The sequence below is a fragment of the Emericellopsis atlantica genome, assembly GCF_019669845.1.
Source record: "Emericellopsis atlantica unplaced genomic scaffold F5Z01scaffold_12, whole genome shotgun sequence".
Lineage (NCBI taxonomy): Eukaryota > Fungi > Ascomycota > Sordariomycetes > Hypocreales > Bionectriaceae > Emericellopsis > Emericellopsis atlantica.
Window position 1 is genome coordinate 718,826 of NW_025764714.1, and position 20,233 is coordinate 739,058.

General features: G+C 56.0%; 9 protein-coding genes across 9 annotated transcripts; 3 read left to right on the forward strand and 6 right to left on the reverse strand.

The window, feature by feature from the left end:
- Positions 1 to 1,871: 1,871 nt before the first annotated feature.
- Positions 1,872 to 2,331, reverse strand: F5Z01DRAFT_636300 (uncharacterized protein; the record flags this gene model as incomplete). The annotated part of the gene is made up of 2 exons (XM_046262204.1): positions 1,872 to 2,170; positions 2,298 to 2,331. 2 exons carry the CDS (start codon positions 2,329 to 2,331, stop codon positions 1,872 to 1,874), a joined length of 333 nt encoding a protein of 110 aa, XP_046118758.1.
- Positions 2,332 to 3,583: 1,252 nt separating this feature from the next.
- On the forward strand, positions 3,584 to 4,698 carry F5Z01DRAFT_98543 (Ferritin/ribonucleotide reductase). Its single transcript, XM_046267262.1, has one exon. The coding sequence runs from the start codon at positions 3,667 to 3,669 to the stop codon at positions 4,564 to 4,566; it is 900 nt and encodes a 299-aa protein (XP_046118759.1). The 5' UTR covers positions 3,584 to 3,666; the 3' UTR covers positions 4,567 to 4,698.
- On the reverse strand, positions 4,698 to 6,286 carry F5Z01DRAFT_98515 (DHS-like NAD/FAD-binding domain-containing protein). The gene is made up of 3 exons (XM_046267261.1): positions 5,928 to 6,286; positions 5,662 to 5,861; positions 4,698 to 5,612 (listed from the first exon to the last, which is right to left on the reverse strand). The coding sequence occupies exons 1-3, from the start codon at positions 6,073 to 6,075 to the stop codon at positions 4,830 to 4,832; spliced, it is 1,131 nt and encodes a 376-aa protein (XP_046118760.1). The 5' UTR covers positions 6,076 to 6,286; the 3' UTR covers positions 4,698 to 4,829.
- On the reverse strand, positions 6,151 to 7,774 carry F5Z01DRAFT_98586 (methyltransferase family protein). The gene is made up of 2 exons (XM_046267263.1): positions 6,577 to 7,774; positions 6,151 to 6,525 (listed from the first exon to the last, which is right to left on the reverse strand). The coding sequence occupies exons 1-2, from the start codon at positions 7,668 to 7,670 to the stop codon at positions 6,498 to 6,500; spliced, it is 1,122 nt and encodes a 373-aa protein (XP_046118761.1). The 5' UTR covers positions 7,671 to 7,774; the 3' UTR covers positions 6,151 to 6,497.
- A 734-nt stretch (positions 7,775 to 8,508) lies between these two features.
- F5Z01DRAFT_98501 (uncharacterized protein) lies at positions 8,509 to 10,439 on the reverse strand. The gene is made up of 2 exons (XM_046267260.1): positions 9,906 to 10,439; positions 8,509 to 9,853 (listed from the first exon to the last, which is right to left on the reverse strand). The coding sequence occupies exons 1-2, from the start codon at positions 10,222 to 10,224 to the stop codon at positions 8,715 to 8,717; spliced, it is 1,458 nt and encodes a 485-aa protein (XP_046118762.1). The 5' UTR covers positions 10,225 to 10,439; the 3' UTR covers positions 8,509 to 8,714.
- F5Z01DRAFT_723351 (putative short-chain dehydrogenase/reductase family protein) lies at positions 10,401 to 12,182 on the forward strand. The gene is made up of 2 exons (XM_046266611.1): positions 10,401 to 11,734; positions 11,786 to 12,182. The coding sequence occupies exons 1-2, from the start codon at positions 10,731 to 10,733 to the stop codon at positions 11,913 to 11,915; spliced, it is 1,134 nt and encodes a 377-aa protein (XP_046118763.1). The 5' UTR covers positions 10,401 to 10,730; the 3' UTR covers positions 11,916 to 12,182.
- Positions 12,183 to 14,287: 2,105 nt separating this feature from the next.
- On the forward strand, positions 14,288 to 17,612 carry F5Z01DRAFT_706992 (beta-galactosidase). Its single transcript, XM_046266447.1, has 5 exons — positions 14,288 to 15,207; positions 15,264 to 15,398; positions 15,448 to 15,896; positions 15,949 to 16,184; positions 16,241 to 17,612. Exons 1-5 carry the CDS (start codon positions 14,338 to 14,340, stop codon positions 17,545 to 17,547), a joined length of 2,997 nt encoding a protein of 998 aa, XP_046118764.1. The 5' UTR covers positions 14,288 to 14,337; the 3' UTR covers positions 17,548 to 17,612.
- Positions 17,613 to 17,715: 103 nt separating this feature from the next.
- Positions 17,716 to 18,309, reverse strand: F5Z01DRAFT_673987 (uncharacterized protein; the record flags this gene model as incomplete). The annotated part of the gene is made up of 1 exon (XM_046264997.1): positions 17,716 to 18,309. One exon carries the CDS (start codon positions 18,307 to 18,309, stop codon positions 17,716 to 17,718), a length of 594 nt encoding a protein of 197 aa, XP_046118765.1.
- A 910-nt stretch (positions 18,310 to 19,219) lies between these two features.
- F5Z01DRAFT_621432 (P-loop containing nucleoside triphosphate hydrolase protein) lies at positions 19,220 to 20,017 on the reverse strand (the record flags this gene model as incomplete). Its single annotated transcript, XM_046261205.1, has 1 exon — positions 19,220 to 20,017. One exon carries the CDS (start codon positions 20,015 to 20,017, stop codon positions 19,220 to 19,222), a length of 798 nt encoding a protein of 265 aa, XP_046118766.1.
- Between the last annotated feature and the right edge of the window lie 216 nt (positions 20,018 to 20,233).

Genomic DNA, 20,233 nt, shown 5'->3' on the forward strand with positions numbered 1-20,233 from the left:
GTGGACGATGAGAAGGGAAAAGGTATGTCTCAAAGTCGACGCTAACGTGTGTTTTTAGCTTTTGATCAGGTGGCAATCCGGCGGGCCATTTTGCCTACCCTAGATGGGTTAGAAGAAGATCAACGTCCCTTGAAAGTAGGTGAGGAAGTACGAATAGATTGTGATCTTGGTGCGGCCTTTTATTGTCGATAATTAATTGTCTTTGCAAGTCCAAGGTAATGGCTGTAGAGCTTGAGGAGTTGGGCTGGTGATTCAGTCAAAGCATTTGTTCTAATCTACTTGCAAAAGATTTATTGTGACTTTCAGCCCTACCGAATACAGCCTGTTGAACTGCAGTTTCTAGTGCACCACACTGGAGGAACGCTAGAGCATCCGCTTGTCTCTCATTGGCCCAGGTCGGTCGCACACGGCTGAATGTGGCAATCAGGACAGCTAGCGCCTCCACTAGCCCCACTCCTGCGAAATGAGGTGCCAGGCTCCAGGATCGATGAGGCTTGCGTTTCAAAATTCAGACAGGACCCGATTCCTCTTCTCCCTGATTTCATTCAAGTCTCACCATGAGACGCCCCGTGCCTAGCAGGACAGAAACACCAGGAACGATAAAAGGATCCAACGTTGCGCACGCGCTTCGTCGGTCTGGTGGAGGGGAGCGAGCCACGGGATGAAAAGAGTGAGCATCGACCGCCCGTCGACCATCGCCCAACGCGAGCCTCAAGAATTGACCTAGCCAGAGCACACGAATCAGTCGGATATCTAGAGAATTGACCGTCTTGTGCATGATTGCAATGAAATAGGCGCCCATGGTTGAGAGATCTACCAGGCAAAAGTAGTACTACGCCGCAAAGCGGCGCGCTGCCTTAGAATAGGGGACCCTATCACCAATCTCGTCAAGAACATCGCGCGGATATACTCTCGTCGCCGATGTTGGCCCCAAGTCGAACAGGTCCTACGGGGCTTCATACACGCTGCAACACAGATCCCCTTTTCTGGCTGCTCGACAGAAAGGTCGCGGCAACTAAGAACCTGGACGTCAGATGTTTGGCGTGGACATGACAGAGGAGTCACAGTCCTACGACCAAGGCGTGTACAGTATCATCAAGGCCTTTGAGTTGTCCAATTTCCCAAGCCTACCTGTTCACGACTCGAGGGCCCGGCAGGCCGGGAGACATGCTGAGCTCGAGCCCATGGCCAAGTCTCTTTTCAATAGCAGATCGCCCTTGAAGGCAGCCACACCACACTCGTTGGTGGAAGCTAGCACACATGGTAGCAGTCATGGCCACAGTGACGGATCTCGCTTCCAAAGCTAGACGCCGTCGTCTTGGAAACTCAGTCGACGAGCGAAGAGCTACAAGGAGGGATGAACGCGCTGCTCGTCTTGTTTGGCTGCCAAGGTCCCGTCGCGCCTTGCGGTATTGGCCAAGCAAAGGAACATTCCGGCAATTCTAGGTCATTGCGCGCAATCAAAGAGCAGCAGTGCGAGAGCGCCAAGGTAAATCCCGGCGTCGATAGGAATTCCAAGCGCTCGAGGTGAATCTCATTTCGTGTACAGCCAAGCTTGTCTGCGTAGCATACCTCGATGAGCGCCACGATGGCGAGACAAGACGCGCGAGACGATGCAGCTTTAGAGCGCAATCACAGGGCATACCACATTAACAGCGAAAAGAACATGGAGGAAATGGGAAATCATGGCAATGAACATACAGCAGGGCACATTGGAAAGCACGAAATTGCGACAAAAGACTCAAGTAGGTTCAACAAAATCAAGTTGGGGGTATATACACGAGTCTGCCTCTGGACTGCTCGATTATACATTAAAGCATTGTACTCGTCTAGAACTGAAACGTCGTCCATCCACCAGCAGTAGAGTCCCCTTACAGGACGTAGGCGGCGACCATGGCGGCGACGGCGACACCGGCGAAGCCACCGGCCACCTTGTCAGCGGCACCGGGAACACCACCGCCGGGGACGGAGGTGGGGGTGGGCATCATGCCGCCGGTGCCCGAGGCCATGCCGCTGTCGGTCTTGGCGCTGGAGATGATGGACAGGGCGGGCGCGGTGCAGTTGAAGGTGGGCACGGGCTCGCGGGTGACCATGTCGTTGGTGGGCGTCGACGAAGGGCAGGCACCGTTGCAGGTGATGGTGGTGCTGGCGGCTGAGGCGCCGGCGATGGCTGGGCAGTGTGTCAGCAAGGGTCGTCTTGGAGTTTCAACTTTCTCTCGCAAGTCTGAAGCACTCTGAAGCAGTCTGCTGCTCGCGTTCCAAAGCCTGAAGGAGAATGCATGGGTTTGTATACATACCAGTCAGGGCTGCGATGGCGAACGAGGTCTTCATGGTGAATGAGTGGTGTTTGAAGGCGGAAGTGGTATAATAGTTGGAAGACTGGAAGTCTGGTGATGCTAGGAAGACGAGTTTTGTGAGGTGGACAAGGGCAGAGCAGCAGCGGGACGGCAATGAGCGATTGACGGACTTGACGGTTGATAAACAAAACGAAAAGGGGGAAGGAATCTAATATCTCTTCCTCTTGTTGTTGTGATGGCGCCTCTGCGAGGACGGGACGGTGCCTGAAGGCGCACGCCAAGCGTGAGACGCCTCCCCAAGTTCTGTCTAGGATCAGCGCCCTCATCAGCCGGCCGGGCCCCATCTGGGCCGAGACGGTTCAGGCGCAACAGCAGCCAGCACCTTGCATATTACCGAATAGGATCGGTGGGCACATGGAGAGCCACATTCTGGGTTTAGTGTAAGGAAAAAGGGACCCCAAAGGGACGGAAGCGATCGACTCCGGGGCTACGAGGCAATATCTTGGGGTTGGCACCCGCACTAGCGCACGAGGCGACGGAGTCGTGACTTGCCGATGGGGCGCCCGTGGCCGTCCGTCAATCAGACAGTCAATTAGACAGTCGATCATGCCCGGGAGGGCGATAGTAATCGGCTGCTGATTGTTCCGGGCGCAATCGCCATGGACAAGTGGGAGATGCGCATTGCGGCTCTGTATGATCCGGCTCTGTATGATCCATCATCCGAGGTCAATTCTGTCTATACTCTGGAGTCGCCACTGTCTGCTTGGCGCGCCCTGAGGGCATTTCATAGCGCAGACGCGTGAAATGATTGCGTCGCCCACAGCAATAGATCGATCGTGATGGACATAGAAGAAAGGCCACTGTTACTGCAGCTCTCCCAGTCGAGCTCGTCGCACTCCAGAAGACGATGAGGAATCAACATGATGGGAAATCACGACAAGCCATCAATGACGCGCGTGTCCACTCGGCTAGTGGCCTAGCCGTGCAAAAGGTGCCCGGATGAAATTGATGCCCCATGATCACCACGCAGGTACCGCGCCTTGGCGTCTCTCTGGACGCGCTTGTCTCATGCCGGTCTCCCGGATGTCATGGCTTCCGGGGCCACGCCTTGAGACAGCGACGACACCGGCACGGCGGGGGACCCTACAGTCACTAACACAGGAGGTAATTGGCATGGTCTTAGTCTCAAGGCCTTGGTCATAGTATGGAACGTCCCAAAAGTGTTTACTTTGGATGGTCTCGTCGTCCATATAAGCTCTCGTAGCCGCTCACTCACTACAATCTCTAAATACAACTCAAACCACATCTCCCATCTGCCTCTCCTTTCCAACCATCTCATCCACAAACAAACCAAAACAACATCATCATCATGTTCGTCTCCCAGGTCGCCCTCGGCCTCGCTGCCACCACCCTCGTCGCCGCCGTGCCCGTCACCAAGCGCGCCGCCGCCATTGACGATGCCACAATCCTCAACTACGCCCTCACCCTCGAGCACCTCGAGAACACCTTCTACCGCGAGGGTCTCAACCAGTTCAGCGAGCAGGACTTTGCTGACGCCGGCTTCGACTCGGCCTTCTTCACAAACATCAAAAAGGTCGCCAACGACGAAAAGGACCACGTCGACTTCCTCACCACCGCCCTCACCGCCGCCGGTGCCACCCCCGTCCAGGAGTGCACCTACGACTTTGGCTACAACGATGTCAAGTCCTTCCTCGCCACCGCCTCCATCCTCGAGGGCGTCGGTGTCTCCGCCTACCTCGGCGCCGCGGCGGATATCATGTCCAAGACCTACCTGACCGCCGCCGGCTCCATCCTCACCGTCGAGGCCCGTCACTCGGCCTACATCCGCAACGCCATCGACCAGGCGCCCTTTGCCCAGCCCTTTGACACCCCTCTCACCTACAACGAGGTCTTCTCCCTGGCCTCGCCCTTCATCAAGAGCTGCCCCAGCGACAACCCCGCCCTGCCCGTCAAGGCCTTCCCCGCCCTCGCTGTCAAGGCCGACGGCGAGATCAAGACCGGCAGCACCGTCACCCTCCAGACCCCCGACTACACCGTCGTCGCCCCCGAGGGTGGTAAGATCTTTGCTGCCTTCATCGCGGTGACCGGCCCCACCTTTGTCGAGGCCACCGCTGTCGATGGCGGCTTCACCGTCGAGATCCCCGAGGGCTTCGCTGGCCAGACCTACGCTGTCCTGACCGGCTGCAACAAGGGTGTCAGCGACGACACCACCGCCGCCGGCCCTGCTCTCATTGAGATCTCGAGCTAAATGCCTCTTGGTTAGGAGTTTGGCTGTGGAACTTGATACCAATAGCGGTGGACTCTTTTTCACTTCTACTTAATATTAATGAAGAATGTGCATGCTTATGTTGAAGCTTGTTTTCACTCACCTTAACCTTGTCTTGTGCATGAAGAATTCCATGAATTGATGAATCCATTTCTTTCAAAGTGCCCTTTTCTGTGACACAGTTCAGACACGGAGCCATCTTAGACAACCCCATGTCGACAGGGTCCCTACCCCTGCGTCCCGTCTCAGATCTCCTTGTTGGCAGCCCAAACCCCCGTCAGTGGGTCAAACTCGAGCACATAAATCGTCTCATCCTCGTCGCCATGCTCGTGGTCCACTCTGAGCTTCGGCTCGTTGTAATGGCCCATAAACTCCAATTCCAGCTGGAGCACGTCGCCATCCCGAAGCGGATCCCTCCATAGCAGCATAAACGGCTCGCTCCTCGCGACACGCCGGCTGCCCTCGAGGCGAACTGACTGCAGAAAAGACATGGGCGTGCCGTCCGTGTCGATGCCGCCCACCGTCACCCGGTACCGCTCCTCCTCCTGCCTCTCGACCTTGACGCTCAAGTGCCTCCTCAGGATGAACCCAGGGATGGTCAGTCCCAGCTGTTCCATGACACTCTGCATGAACATGTCGCCCTCTGAAAAGACCCGCACCTCGCACAGACTGTCAATTGGTGTCTGCTGCAGGTTGCATATCACCAGCTTGCCGCTCCTACGCCCGCCCACCATCTCTGGTATCTCGTTGGCCGGCGTCACCGTCAGGGAGCTCCCAATCACCAGGCAGAGGTCTGCTTCGCGGGCGTGTTCCTTGGCTAGCGAGAGGGCTGGCTCGGGAAGGTCCTCCCCAAAGTTGATGATGCTGTCGTGTAGGTCACCATTGCACAGGGCGCACTTCCTGCCCGTGCGATGGTCGTGATCCGAGTGCTTGTAGGACGCGACGGCTCTGAAATCGCGGAGGTATTCTTTGCCGCACCCTTTGCATGTTTCGCGGTTGCTGTTCCCATGGAGCTCCGAGATGCGTTCCTGCAAACCGGTATCAACATCGAATCATCACGGCACAGGGTACACCCACAGGCAGAATCCCACTGCGCCGGTGTAGTCCGTCGCAATTCTGGCTGATGAGGTATTTGAGAAACCCGTGGTTCTGCAACTCGACGAGCGCCATGTGCGACGCCGTGGGGATGGCCTTGAGCGTGTCCGCGGCCTTGGTGCGCGGCTTGCCCTGGGCGCGCAGTGTCCAGTTGCCATCTGGGCCTCGAAAGTCAGGGATGCCTAATAGGCAGTCACGCTGTCAGTTCAATCATTGGCGCACGGCCACACAGATGCCCCGGCACGAACCAGCGGATGTAGACACCCCGGCGCCCGTAAAGGCAATCAGGTGCTTGCTAGTCTGGATGAGCTTCGCAACCAGCGCCGCCTTCTTGGCCACGGTCGCGGCGGGCTCGCGACGCTCCTTGGCAGCGACTGGTGGTGCGCTGTCCGCCATTGCGGTTGCTTGCTTTTGTTTCGTGGTGACCGTCGCGCTCTGACACGAGATGTCTCTACACGGTACGTACGGTGCGACAGAACTGGATGGGCAATGCTTTTATTCCAAGTGTGACGCACATGTAAGCCGCGAAGAGGAGCTCAGCGGGAGGAATCTCACGCTTGCAGCAGTGAGAGGCTGACCTTGCGTGAATCCAGTCACGTTTGCGCGACCAAGCAGCGGGGTACCCGAGTCCTGGGCCCTGGCTCCTCTCCTTGGCCGACTCCCTCTACCCAAGTGGCCAACCAACACAAGAAAATCCCGTAAATCTTATCGACATAACCTTGAGATGCCAAGCACGACTTGCGACTCCAAGAGCTGACCACGCAGCCATTGCAATCGCCCACCTGATCATTCCCCACTGGGCTCGCCGACGGCTCTCCCTATGGCTTGCGACCAACAACAACATTCCTGCCCGTGTCAGCTTGGCAAAGACCTATCCCAAGACGCGAAACAACTTACACTGTAATATACGGACAGAGGGACTTGGTTCGGATGGCCTGCCGCATCCTGGCCACCATCACGTGGACCTCCTCCTTGGACCAGCCTAGGACCTGCGTGCAGACAAACATGGAGAAGCCCTCCATGTCCCGCTCCAGAGCATAGTGGAAGTACGTGCCCGCCTTCTTCAGCTTGGGGTCCTTAGCCCAGCTGTTGATGGGAAGCTTCAACTTCGTCTCCTGAATGTCGACAAACCCAGCGGCCCGCATGTGCTTGGCCATTTCGCCATCCAGGCAAATGGTGAACGGGCGCCCCGTCTTCTCGCCCGCCTCGTAGAATACCTGCGCCCAGGTGTCGAAGACGTGGTCAGGCCCGAGCTCGATGTGATCCGACAGACCTTGGCAGCCAATCTCGACGTGCTCAAAGTAGCCCCCGGGCTTGAGGTGTCTCAGGATCTTGGTGTCCATCTCCGTCCAGTCGGGTATCGATCCATACATACACCGCGCATGGACAAAGTCAAAGTGGTTCTCCGGCCATGTCCACTCCAACAGGCAATCGTCGACCTCGAAGCGCAAGTTGGGCGGCACCCAGCTGGGCTGCATGGGACTCAAATCAGTGCCAATGACATCCGCCGACGGGAACTCGTCGGCGAAGTCGAGCGCCCAGATGCCCGTTCCTGTGCCAATGTCCAGCACGCGGCCGGGGTCGTCCTGCCGCAACGGTGCCAGGAACAGTCTGTCGTTCAACAGCAACGTCAGGGCGTTATGGATCAAGTCGAGTCCCTCACTCTGGCGCTCGTCATTGGGACCCCAGTAGTCACCGGTCTTGGCATTGGGGTAGGTCCGGCCATGCAGCTGACGGTACTCGAGAATGCTGGGCGTCAGCGTGTCGGTCGACAGGACACTTCCAGCGTCTATGGCCGAATCGTTGTCGTCGTCGCCGCCAGGTTGTACGTCGGCTTCCAAGGGGGCTTCGGGCTCCAAAGCGGCTGTGGTTTCCGGGGCAGATGCTGATGTTTGTGCCGCTGATGTCGTTGGTTCGGCGGGCGAGGGCGTCGCCGGAGATTCCGGCCCTGCTGATCCCGATGGTTCGGGCGAGCTGTGAGTGACCGCCATCGGGCAAGTGAGGATCTGTCAGGTGAGGGGCGAATGAATCGTGATGATGTCGTTCGGCAGCGTGTTAGCACAGAGGTGCTCGACTCCACGTCAGGCGCTACTTTGGCTAGATGGTCAAGCAAATCGAACTGCGTAGGGGTTCCATCGGCCTCAAACAAAATAAGAGAGGCATGAGCTGAGGTCGAGCTGAGGATGAGCCGACCAGTCTGTTATAACTGGGCCCTGTTGAAGCAAGAGTCAACCCCAACCTGACTGACACTGGTCGGCTTTCTCGCTGCCTTGCATGCCGCCATTTGGGATTTGGAATTGTCGGGAAGACATGGGGAGCGGCATTTGCGATGGCAGATTCGCAAATTCCCATTGGCCGCGGCAGGAAGTCGATGGCTACTGATAGACTTTCGGAACGCGGGCTCTGAGCCTCTGACGTAGCATCTTGGGGCCAGGCGGTGAGCGGACAAGTGCCCAGCGCATAATGGCGTCTGACAGGGCCGCTGGAGGATGGTCGGGCTTCGGCTTCTGGCCAATGATATGGCTGCAGGAGACTCCAGTACGAGTCTTGACGGGCGGGAACTCCCTTGTGATGTGCTCCCCAGATGCGAGAAATTGTCGCATGCCGCGGGGCCTGGCTGCATATTGCCAAACACTCATTAATGTGATGGCGCCTTTTGTTCACTCACGGAGCAGAGTTGGGTACACCCACGCAGTATGTGCAGCTTATCAAACGTATGCCACATGGAAAAAGGCAATCAACGCAAGGTAACCGCCTTGTTCGTTCGATCGAGGCTGAATGGCGACACCGGTTAAGCTTCAAGAGAAGTCTTGGCGGCGCCGGCAGAGAGTTAGCTGCCACGTGGCCTTGGCCGCCTGGCTGCCTGGCCTTGGGCGAGTGCTTTGTGGCGCCATGCCATGGGCTTGCGGGGTGTCGCGAAAAGCTGAAGAGGTGGCAGGGAGCCGGTCAACTTTGTGTGCCCAGCAGCCTCATTTATAGGCACAATAATTGTGGCGACAGACTTCGATATCTTTGCGACATTGGCGTAGCACTTCTCATGCTATGTCATGTGCTGAGGATGTAGAGGCCCTGCTTCTGCCTATTCGCGACCGCAGAGTATCAAACACACGCTTTCCCATATGGTCATGAAGGACGTTGATCCACAGGGACGCCTTGAGGAGGGTACGAGCCTCCTCCCAGTCGTCGACGTCAAGCTGCTCAGCGAGGCGAGCAAGCCAGGCGTCGAGATGCGCAGCAGCATCTGGCGGGGAAGTCAAGGTGTGCCAAATGAACAGCAACCAAAAGCCAAGTGGTGCGGGTATCGTTTCCACGTTCACTTCGAGCTTTGTAAGCGAGGAAGTGAAAAGATGCATGAGATGTCGCCTCTGGTCGATGCCAATGCTGGTCTCGCCAAGGTATATGGACGTGATGTATGCCAGCATGCCAAGACGAAGAGTCTCCTGCACGACGTCCGCCATGCGAGAATGATGAAGGAGGCGGTAGAGAATGGACAGCATGATCTCTGCAAAGTCTTCCGAGCGCATCAAATTCCCGGATTGATGAGCCAGGTTGGCCAGATCGCAGAAGATTTTACAGTCCAGCCACACGTTACCCAAATCTGTATTCTTGGCAGAGATGTACTGCGCTAACTCTTCAGCGTTGGCGTCTGGTCTTCTCTCTTTCAATTGATTCTTAAGAAGATAGGATGACCAGGACATGGTGTCTCGGAAGAATCTTGGCTTCGTGTCAAACCTAATGGCAACGACGATGTCCATCCTGCAAACTTTGGTCCATAGCTCCTCACCCTGTGAGCGAACTCGCGAAAGGCCACCGCGAAGACCAACGAGCTTCTCCAACCCCGCCAGATGATTGGCGATGTTCTCGCCAGGCTCGATTTCCTCCGACACCAAAGCCAGGAGCACGATGGTCATCATCGTCGAATTCGCGTTAACCCCTGGGTTATCGGGGCTGTCGAGTCTTTGTCGTAGGAGTTGCAGGGTCCGGGTCAGATAAAGGAGAGGCTTGGCTGTTAGGTGGCCATGCGAAACCACCTCAAAATAACCCTGGGTCGCAAACGCCACGGCGTTGAAGTAGACAGGGTCGGAAATCATGTGGGCAAGCCATGTTGCGTCAAGTTCGACCAGTATATAGCATACGTCTTTCGGGTAGATTCTTTCCTGCGCCATTCGGAAGACTATCGCACAATTAGACGACTAGTGACCACCAGCCCAGGTCAGCACACATACATGGCAAAGCATCATGGAGGACTCGAGGCTCCACGTGAGACGGCAGCTGTAGCAGGCTATAGTCGACGGGTAGGTGAGCGGGTTCGGGCTCGAGCAGTGGCGGGAGTGCTTCATGGTCTCCAATTGCGCCGCTTGCTGGCCCATCGCACTGCTGATGGAGCCATGATGATAAAGGTCGCTGATGGACTTGAGGTCGACCCGCCCTACTGCGCGCCGCGTGACTCCGGACTTGGCGTTTCTGACGCGGACGTAGACTGGGCGAATTATTTTCTGCGGTTGTGGTAATGAACTGGAGGCGAGTCTGCACAGATGCGGGCATGATTGTAGTGAAGTCCACGCTCTACACTTTCTAGGTGATGAAGGATAAGATTCCGGCTAGACATCGACCAAAGGTCGAGTCTCAGGCTCGCCTTGAGATGGGAACTTGTTGGAGTTGGGGCTCGAAAGAAGGAAGGTGCCGTCGTCAGCTTCGGGAATCGAGACCCCTTGCCAAGACTCATGCATTTCCCACTCCTGGCCTAGCGCAGATCGTCTACTTAGCTGCCTTTCGCCTACCCCATAGTCCAGTCTTTGATCGTGGCACTTTTCTACATCATCAACGACTCGCATTTGTAATGCTGTGCAATTGCAGAGGAAGCTTACCCAAACCCATGACCAGAACCTCCAGCAAGGCTTGTCTCAGCCATACTGAAAGGAGACAATGCAAATGTCTTGGCAATCGCAGTGACCCGTCAAACAGAAACTGTTGGACAACAGAGAGAAGAAGAGAGGACAACTAAAGCTACCAGTACTTAAGATTGACCTGATTCCCGACTTCAACTTGTCATGCTGGCGCTTTCATTTGAAACATTCAGATCTATGAACAAGCGCCAACCTTCCAACACCATGCACTCCTCTCAACCACACACATCATCTACCACCGCAATGTCCAGGGACATGCCACCAGACACCTCTGGTTTCGCATCTTCTTTCTACAAGAACCAAATTCGCGCCACCATACCGCCTCTGCCATCGACATTGAATCTCCAAGGTCAATGTGCTGTTGTCACCGGCGCCAACAGCGGATTAGGCCTCGAGTGCTGCAGACACCTCCTCAGCCTTGGTCTCTCACATCTGATCATGGGTGTTCGCTCCGTCGAGCGCGGTCAACATGCGGCACAAGACCTACAAAGAGCCAATACGCAAGCCAATATTGATGTATGGTCTTTGGAAATGGAGTCATACCAGTCTGTCCAAGATTTCGCTCAGGAGTGCCACGGCCTGGCCCGCATCGACATGGCCATTCTGAACGCAGGGCTCGCTGACGTGACGTTCAGCGTTGTGCCCGCTACGGGGCATGAAAGAGTGATGCAAGTGAATTACTGGAGCACTGCGCTGTTGGAGGTGCTCTTAGTGCCCATTATGAAAGCTCACAAGAGGCAATCGTGGACACCTAGGATCACCGTTGTCAACTCGGGCATGGCAAACTTCAGCACGCTGCCCAACAGAGACAAAAGGCCCCTTTTGCGCTCCTTTGACGATACAACCCTCACACCCTGGGACCCTCAAACACGCTACAACGACTCGAAACTTGTTGGGCAGTTCTTTCTCAGTCGTCTCGTGGAGAACACCTCGCCTCACGATGTTATCATCAACATGGTAGAGCCGGGGCTGACAAAGGGAACCCAGTTATTCCGCAACGTGGGAGGGCTTTCAGGCGCTGTATTTGCCATGCTCAAGTCGGCCGCAGCGCGTCCAGCCCACGTTGCTTCACGCACGTATGTTGATGCCGCGGCTGTGAAAGGCCCCGAATCGCATGGGTGTTACATCTCCCTCGGCAAAATTGCACCGTAAGTGAGCCCTTGATTTTTGGGTGATCGGTCAGATCCCTAACTCGTTAGACTTGCGCCTCTGACCTATGGCGAAAATGGCCGTGGACTGAGCGATTGTATATGGGAGGAGTCCTTGGAGGAATTTGAAACGGTTTGCGGTGCTGCAGCTCTTGAGCACGTGCGATCAAGTGGTACATAAGTGCAGGCCAAGAAATTTGATTTGACAAGAAATTTGATTTGAGCTTCTGAAAGATGTCGGCCTAATCGAGTCACCTAAAACGACTGGAGCCATCAACCATCAGCCTTTCGCCAGCGCCTGCGAAGAGACCGTCGAGTTCAAGACGCGCTTCTGGGAGCACCCCGAGACGAATGTTATCGGCAACTGCACTCGCATTGGGCAGCCTAGAGAGAGAGGGCGCGAAAGAGGAGTCTAGGGCCAGGGATGATCCAAGTGGCCAGTCCTTAGTTTACACGAAGTTCAAGTACCTTTCACGACACTGTCTGTCATATATGAGGTAGAGAAATCACACGAGCAAAATTTTCTTCTGTGATGTGTCGCCGTCACTCACCTGGCTAGAGCTGCGGCATAATGTGCTGGTTTGGAGACTTCTCGTTCGTCTGATCGATGCTCCTCATGTCACTTCACCTTCATCTCACCCGCAGCAAACACGGAAATAGATGGTTCAGGTCCTTTTTTTCTCTTCCACAACCAACACTACTATTCAAACAACCTACCTCTCCTCATTAGAAACACGCTCTAGTTTGAGCGCACCTTGTTTGCTCAGGAAACCTGTCACTCTCAAACCTTGACAATGAGCTCGCTTTGGGCTACATCCGCTGATCCATCTCCCGTTGATCAGGGAACGCGGAATATTTCTGCGCCAAATATGGCGACGCTCATGAGCGCCCCGGTGCCCGACATTTCTCTTGTCAACTATAACAAGTGGCGCGGCCGTTTCGATAAGCTCATCGCCACATATCTCCGCGATGGCGCTGGGGTCGAGCTCGCTCGGCGCGCCGATCGGGCGCTCAAGCCCTTTGCCGAGAGCCCAGAGAGCAGCATTCCCTCGTTCACGGTCATCGAGGCCGTCATGCGCCAGCTTACGAGAGGTCTGGCACCATCTCCTTCACATGTACCTGAAACAGCATAGTAGTGGCTAACATCCCCAAGAAGAGTTTAGCTTCCCAAGGCCTGTTTCTTTCGGCAGATACGTCGTCAACCGAGCCTCACTTAAGCGTATCACGAACAAGCGCGCGGGTATTGCCCACGCCCGGGAGTTGTACAATATCTTCCCAAGTGGGAACGGCACGGGCAATCATGCCGAGTTCCTCCAGCTGCTCAAGCGGATTGGCATTCATGAGACCGATCACGGATGCACTCAAAGTTCGACAGTAGCATATCGGCCGCCCGAGCACATCGCTGGGCTCTTGACCAAGGGCTTGAAGAGGCAGCTGGATGCTGAAGGCGACGGCCACGACTCGAAGCGACTGATGACCCCTGCCTCCAGGCCGACTTCGAGTCCCCTGACGCACACGCCCCCGCCCTCGGTGTCGCCAACAAAGACCACCACGCAAGACAGTATGCTCGAGCAGATGGTCTCGCAGTTCACAAAGGTCATGGAGGAGCATCAACAGCAAAAGGCGAAGCTCTGTGTGCGAACCACTGAGCTCGAGGGCATTATCAAAGCCAGAGATATTGAGATTCGGGGATTGATGGCCGCCAATGCGCTCTTGCGAGACAATACGGTCACCAATATCGGCTCCGATGATCGCGTTGCCTTTCAGATTTGGAGAGCCAAGATGTTTGCGCACCGCGATCAGTTCAAGGAGCAGATTGGCGAAGCGATCGAGCGCTTCACAGACCTGAAGAATCGGGTTGATGGATCGACCCCATCCTTCATGGAGAACGATATGGAAGATGGAGAGGTCAAGGAGTGTTGAGTCTTGGGTTGCGTTGAATGGGGGCGTGTGGACGTTGGAGTGCATGGATTAGGCATACCCGGCACTTTATGAGCCCGTCTCAGTACAGGGCTCTCCAAAGATTGACTAATAGGGTATCGGGTTATAGTCTGCGAGAGCCGTCGGGATATGCAAATGGCTAATTGTTGGGCGGTTGATTCGTCGTTGCCCAGGGCCAGCCAGGGATGATGGATCGAATCATCGAGAGACGGAGGGACTGCCGTGACGCAGACGACCCCAGTTGATGTAATTAGCAATATTCTTAAGATCCCACCAACCGGCAGAATATTATATACCGCTCATCTGGGGAAGTCTAACTCCTCCTTCCCCTCTTCCCCACGCCCTGATCAACAAAGCTTGGCGTGCATGCTGGACACTTTTCCTCTTCGCGAACCCTGATGCGAGGACCAACTTGTTTCTCTCGCAGTACGGATACGGCAGCGTCATCCGGGCATTCAGGCACAATGACTCCCCTCGATCATTTTGCCGGGCCAGTAGGATCACCAATGAACCTCGCTCGTGGGGGAACAAAGGCCGAGCTACTACGCAAGGCGGAGGAAATTGGTGTATTGACCATATAAAGGGAGTGGGCGAAGCCACATGCAGGCACAAGCTCCCACAAGTGCATTGGAAAGCCACTGAGCTCAGTATCGACTGCCGCGATGCTCTTCTCCAAGCTTCAGGCCCTGGTCTTAGGTCTCACCCTGGCCTCCGAGGCTACGGCTCGCGCCGTCAATCTGGACACACAGTCGCTGTACAACCGCCAACAAGACCTTGTCACGTGGGATGATCACAGTCTGTTCGTTCGTGGCGAGCGAGTGATGGTCTTCAGCGGCGAATTCCACCCTTTTCGTCTCCCTGTGCCCGGCCTTTGGCTTGATGTGCTCCAGAAGATCAAGGCTTCCGGCTACAACTGCATCTCCATCTACATCGATTGGTTCCTCCTCGAAGGTGAGCCTGGTAAATTCAGAGCCGAGGGCGTCTTCGACCTCCAGCCCTTCTTCGACGCGGCGAAGCAGGCAGGTCTCTACGTGCTCGCGCGCCCGGGTCCTTACATCAACGCTGAGGTCTCGGGGGGTGGCTTCCCAGGATGGCTGAGTCGTGTTCCCGGTGCGCTGCGTACCAACACGGACGAGTTTATCGGGGCCACGGACAATTACATCAAGGAGATTAGCAAGATCATCGCCAAGAACCAAATCACCAACGACGGACCCGTGATCCTGCTGCAGATTGAGAATGAGTACCAGAACGCCATAGATGGATACGACATGCCCTCGTACGACTACTGGAACAGCGTGGAAGGGCAATTCCGCGACACCGACATTGCTGTGCCCATCATCAACAACGAGGCCCACCAGTACGGATACATCACGGCGCACACGCCAGCCAGCGTCGACATCTACGGGCACGACGGATACCCCCTGGGATTCGATTGCGAGAACCCACAAAGCTGGCCGGAAGATGGGCTGCCGACGGATTGGCTGGCAATCAACAACGAGATTGCGCCCGACACTCCATACACAATTCCAGAGGTAAGTGAGCTGTCGTGCGCCATGGTGCTTAGAGGGACTGACACCGTCTCTGATAGTTTCAAGGAGGTGGCTTCCAGCACTGGGGTCAAGCCGGGTTTGCGAACTGTGCTCTGCTCCTCAACATGGAGTTTGAGCGCGTCTTGTACAAGAATAACTACGCTGTCGGCGCAACAATCTTCAACATCTACATGGTGAGCCGCTTGCTCGATATAAGGTCTGGCGCAGTATTGACCAAGGCAGATTTACGGCGGCACCAACTGGGGTAACCTGGGCGGCCACCAGGGCTTCACATCCTACGACTACGGCGCACAGATCACAGAGGAACGTCAGCTGTGGCGCGAGAAGTACAGCGAGGTGAAGCTACAAGCCAACTTTTTCCACGTGTCGCCCGCCTTCCTTGAGGCGGACCGGTTCAACTCGTCACTGCAGTTCACGCACAACGACGCTATCACGGTGACCCCTGCGACAACCAACTCGACCAAGTTCTACATTGCGAGGCACACGGACTACGCGAACACAGAGTCCGTACCCTATCGTCTCACCGTCAAGACGGTCGACTATGGCGAAATTGAGATCCCCCAGTTGGGTGACAGTCTTGTGATGAACCGGCGCGATTCCAAGATTCACGTCTCCGACTATCCTGCGGGTGACAAGCATATCATTTATTCCTCTGCCGAGGTCTTTACCTGGTGAGTTCCACAGATGAAGTAAAAATGATACCTAAGCTCAGCGGTGTTACAGGAAGAAATATGACGACAAGACAATCCTCGTTGTGTATGGTGGCCCCAATGAGCACCACGAGCTGGCCGTTGCAAACGACGACAATGACTTCCGAATCCTCGAAGGCGACGAGGGCGAGAATGTCTCTGTGCAGAGCGCTAAAGATGATTACACCATCATTTCCTGGGATATCTCGGACGATCCCGAAGACCGCAAGGTCGTGCGTGTCCATTCGGACTTTTACATCTACATGCTTAGTGCGTTTTTCTTTCTGATTGTGAACTACTCGGGACGTGCATGCTAACTAAGGCAGACCGCAACGAAGCCTACAACTTCTGGGTGCCTCCCACCGGCGCTGGCTCTGACTATGGCACTTCGGACGTCATCGTCAAAGCCGGCTACCTGATGCGCACTGCCCAAGTCGACGGTGCGACCTTGAACCTCGTGGGAGACGTGAATGCAACCACCCCCATCGAGATTATCGGTGGTGCCCCAGCCAAACTGGAGGCTCTCAACTTCAACGGACGAAGTCTTCCGTTCACCCAGAGCAACCTAGGTGTCGTCAAGGCCACCGTCGATTTTGAGGCACCCGACATCAAGCTGCCCTGCCTCAGTAACTTGCAGTGGAAGAAGATTGATTCTCTGCCAGAGATCTCCGGCGACTATGATGACAGCGCGTGGGTCGACGCCGATCTTGAGGAGTCGCCCAACGACCGATACCCCATCAAGACACATGTCTCCCTGCGGGCCGGTGACTATGGGTTCCACACTGGATCTGTTTTGTTCAGGGGCCACTTCACCGCAAACGGCAAGGAGTCCACCTTTGAGGTTGTGCCTCAGGGCGGCTCCGCATCTGGATCCTCTCTGTGGCTGGACGATACATTCCTCGGCTCGTATCTGGGCGAAGCTGAAGTGATCAACGGAACTATCACAGCGGATCTCCCCGCGCTCGAGGACGGCTCCGAGCACGTCTTCACCTTGGTCATGGACCACATGGGTCTGCACGACAACTATGTCGTTGGCGAAGACATGCTCAAGGATCCCCGTGGTATCCAGGCCTACGACTTCCCCGGTCACGACGGCAGCGACATTACATGGAAGATGACCGGCAACCTCGGCGGCGAGCAGTACGTCGACAAAGTTCGAGGACCCCTGAATGAAGGCGGCCTGTTCGTGGAGCGTCAGGGCTTCCACCAGCCGTCTGCGCCCACGAGCGCGTGGGACGAGGGCAAGCCGACGGACGGAATGAGCGATCCTGGCATCACCTATTACACGGCGACCTTTGATCTCGATATTCCAGAGGGATACGACGTGCCCCTGGCCTTCAAGTTTGACGATGATGTGTCGGACGGTGTCTACCGCGCGCAGCTCTACGTCAATGGGTACCAGTACGGCAAGTTTGTCCCTCTGATCGGGCCCCAATACCGTTTCCCCGTCCATGAGGGGATCTTGAACCACCATGGGGAGAACACGATTGGCATCACCATCTGGGCGCAGGAACGTGGAGGCGCGAAACCCAAGGGACTCGGCTGGGATGTCTCCATGATCACAGAGACGGGGTTCGGCACAGTCGAGCTTAGCCCTGCCCCGGGATGGGAGAAGCGTAAAGGGGCATACTGATGACTTTATGTGACCTAAATATGCTTGGTGTTGATGGGGGGAACACAATGTTTCTTGCCCACACGTCTCTGCCATAGGGAATATCACGTCATACCACACTCAAAGCATCTCTCATATGGATTCATCATTGCTCATTACAATTAACTTTGGCCACTATCATACAATCCTCTACTTCATGAGATGCTGCTCCTGGTGGCTGACCGAATGCCTCTTGTGTGTAGAGTCTTCGGGGTAGTCGTGCTCCACTGTAGGCTCGCCAACATGCTCCTTCAACACGCTGGGAGGCACATGGGCCGCATTCCTGGGGTCGGAGGGCCGGTGACCGCTTGCGACGCCCGTACCGGTGGTGGCAGTGTGTTGGTGTTTGTGGACGCGCGGGTCGAGCTTGTTGAGCGCCTCGTTGTGGTGGACCGGGCCAGACTTGGTGGTCTCTGTGGGCATGGGCTCGCGGCCGAGGGCGTTGTGGTTGCGGGCTCTGGCGTCGTCGTCAGTGACGTGCGAGTGGGCGTTTGCGCCGCGGGGATCGTGGGTTGGCTCGGTATAGGTGCCCATGGGGTTGTTGGAGCCGCCAACGAGGTTGTGGGCGTCGCCAGTGGGGGCAGCGGCTGTGTTGGTGGTGGAGTACAGGTTGCCTGTGGTGTTGTGGGTGGTGTTGGCGGGCACATTCTCGTGGTGGTGAGTGGCGGAGGAGGTGGTGGTCGTGTTGTTGTGCTCCTTGTGACCGCTGAGGGCGTCCTTGGCCTTGTTGATGAGGGACGACATGGTGTGTTGTCTTGGGTTGATTTCTTGGAGATGTGTTTTTCTTGGGAGTTATGGTTTGCAAGATGGGAAAATCAAAGATGGTGTGAAGATGATGTTCCAAAGGCTAAGACTTCCGGCAAGTGGGAAGACTATATAGCCAAGAGATCAGGGTCCTCTAACGTACAGGACCAGGTGGTAGTGCCCTAGTACTACGTAGCTACCTCATGCCTCGTCATAGTGGGTACCTTGTGTCCCCAGGTCCGCCACTGCAATATGCGGGCTGTGTGCGGTCGTCGACCATCAAGCTTTTCAATCACGGCTGGTTTACCCCGAGATGCGTGAAGATGGTGGTGATTGCGTCGTGGATATGTGGACGCCGCCGCTGCGTCATTGGCACTTTGGCGGGGAAGAAGCAGGCAATGCACTGCACTGGCAGTGCTCCACGTGGGGCAATGACGTTTTGGTTCGCTGAACAGACTGCTAAGCTTCGAGGCTAATGGCAGCCTGTCGATACAAACTGGCTGGGTGATCAGTTTCTCTACCTCCGTACCCGGAGCTTATCCAGGGTCCTGTTTGATCTTGCAAGGCGCGTTTCTTCCATTGTTCCAGAGTAGACGATTTGTCATACGTAGCAAGCTGGGCCTCGAGGGGTGCAAATAACCATAAAATTTAGCGTACCCAACTTCTCCAGCATGGGAGTCAATTGCCCCAGTGCTATCAAGTCTAGAGCCGGCGCTTCTGCGCGATATTCCCTTGCCCAGGAGGAGCCATGGAGCGATGGACAACTTCATCAGCATCTTACATCATAGGCCTCCTTGTGTGATCTGAGCTCGGTGCTCCCAACGACGCTGGCGGAGCCTATAGGCCATCCGATTGGGATACCATAGGAATGCACACGTAACCTTTGTGTTGTGAATCTGTGTCCCACGCCTCATCTCAGCCAGTACCACGTCCCAGCAGCAACAGCACCCGCAGCGACCATCCACGGCAGCATGATCACCAAAGCCTTGGTCGCGTTCGTAATGGTGATGTCCATTGCAATCTTCCCCAGCATGGCCGCCTCATTCAACCACGGAAAGTCCTGATCAGGCACGTCTTTCCCAAGGAACTCGCACAGCGGTCCCCAGCCCTGTCCCATCCGGTATTCCAACAGCATCTCCTTGGGCACCGCCTCGCGTATCCTCCTCGCATGCCGATCATACGCCTCGCGTGACCTCTGCTCTGCCTCCTCTGGCGTCCTGCTGTCAAAGAGGCCCAGAATGACTTTGCGAGTCGCAGTGCCCCCGTGGAATCCGACGAGCGGCTCAATGTATTTAAGAGAAAAGTTGGACATGGGTCCCCACACGGTCGGCACAAGACTCCCAAAGACGCTCTTGTGCCACTTGTCAAAGTCCCTATGCACTAGGATGACCTTGGCGTCCGGATAGGCCGCTATCAGCTCCGGGCCGAACATGCTTGCGGCGTCGGTGCAGGCCTCGTGGCTCCCATAAAGCTGGTCCCAGTCCTCGCGCGTCCACGGCTTGCCGGTGTAGGTTGGCAGGCACGGGAACGTGGCGTCGGCCGCGGCGGAGAGCAGGACCCAGTCGTTGAGGCGGTTGATGTACTTTGAGGTGTGATGGACGTCCTTGTAGCCAAGGATTGTGAGCGCCTCGGCCATAGACGTCGATCCTGTCCGTGGCAGCCCCAGGGACAGGACCTTCATGTCGCGCTTCGGCGGTGGTGATACCATTCTGAGTGCAGTTGGGGTGCAACGAACTTGCAGTGAAGGGGGCAAGTTGGCACGCTTGGCTTGTCGACGGCAGAAGCGGACGCTGGTGCACGAGGCCTCGTCAGATTGAGACCATCAAATTCATCCTAGCCATGAACCAGCCAGCTAGCCAGCCGGTCGGCCGTTTGCCCGTCGCATCGACCCACTTTTCAAGGGCGGCGGCCGACGTTGGTGTGT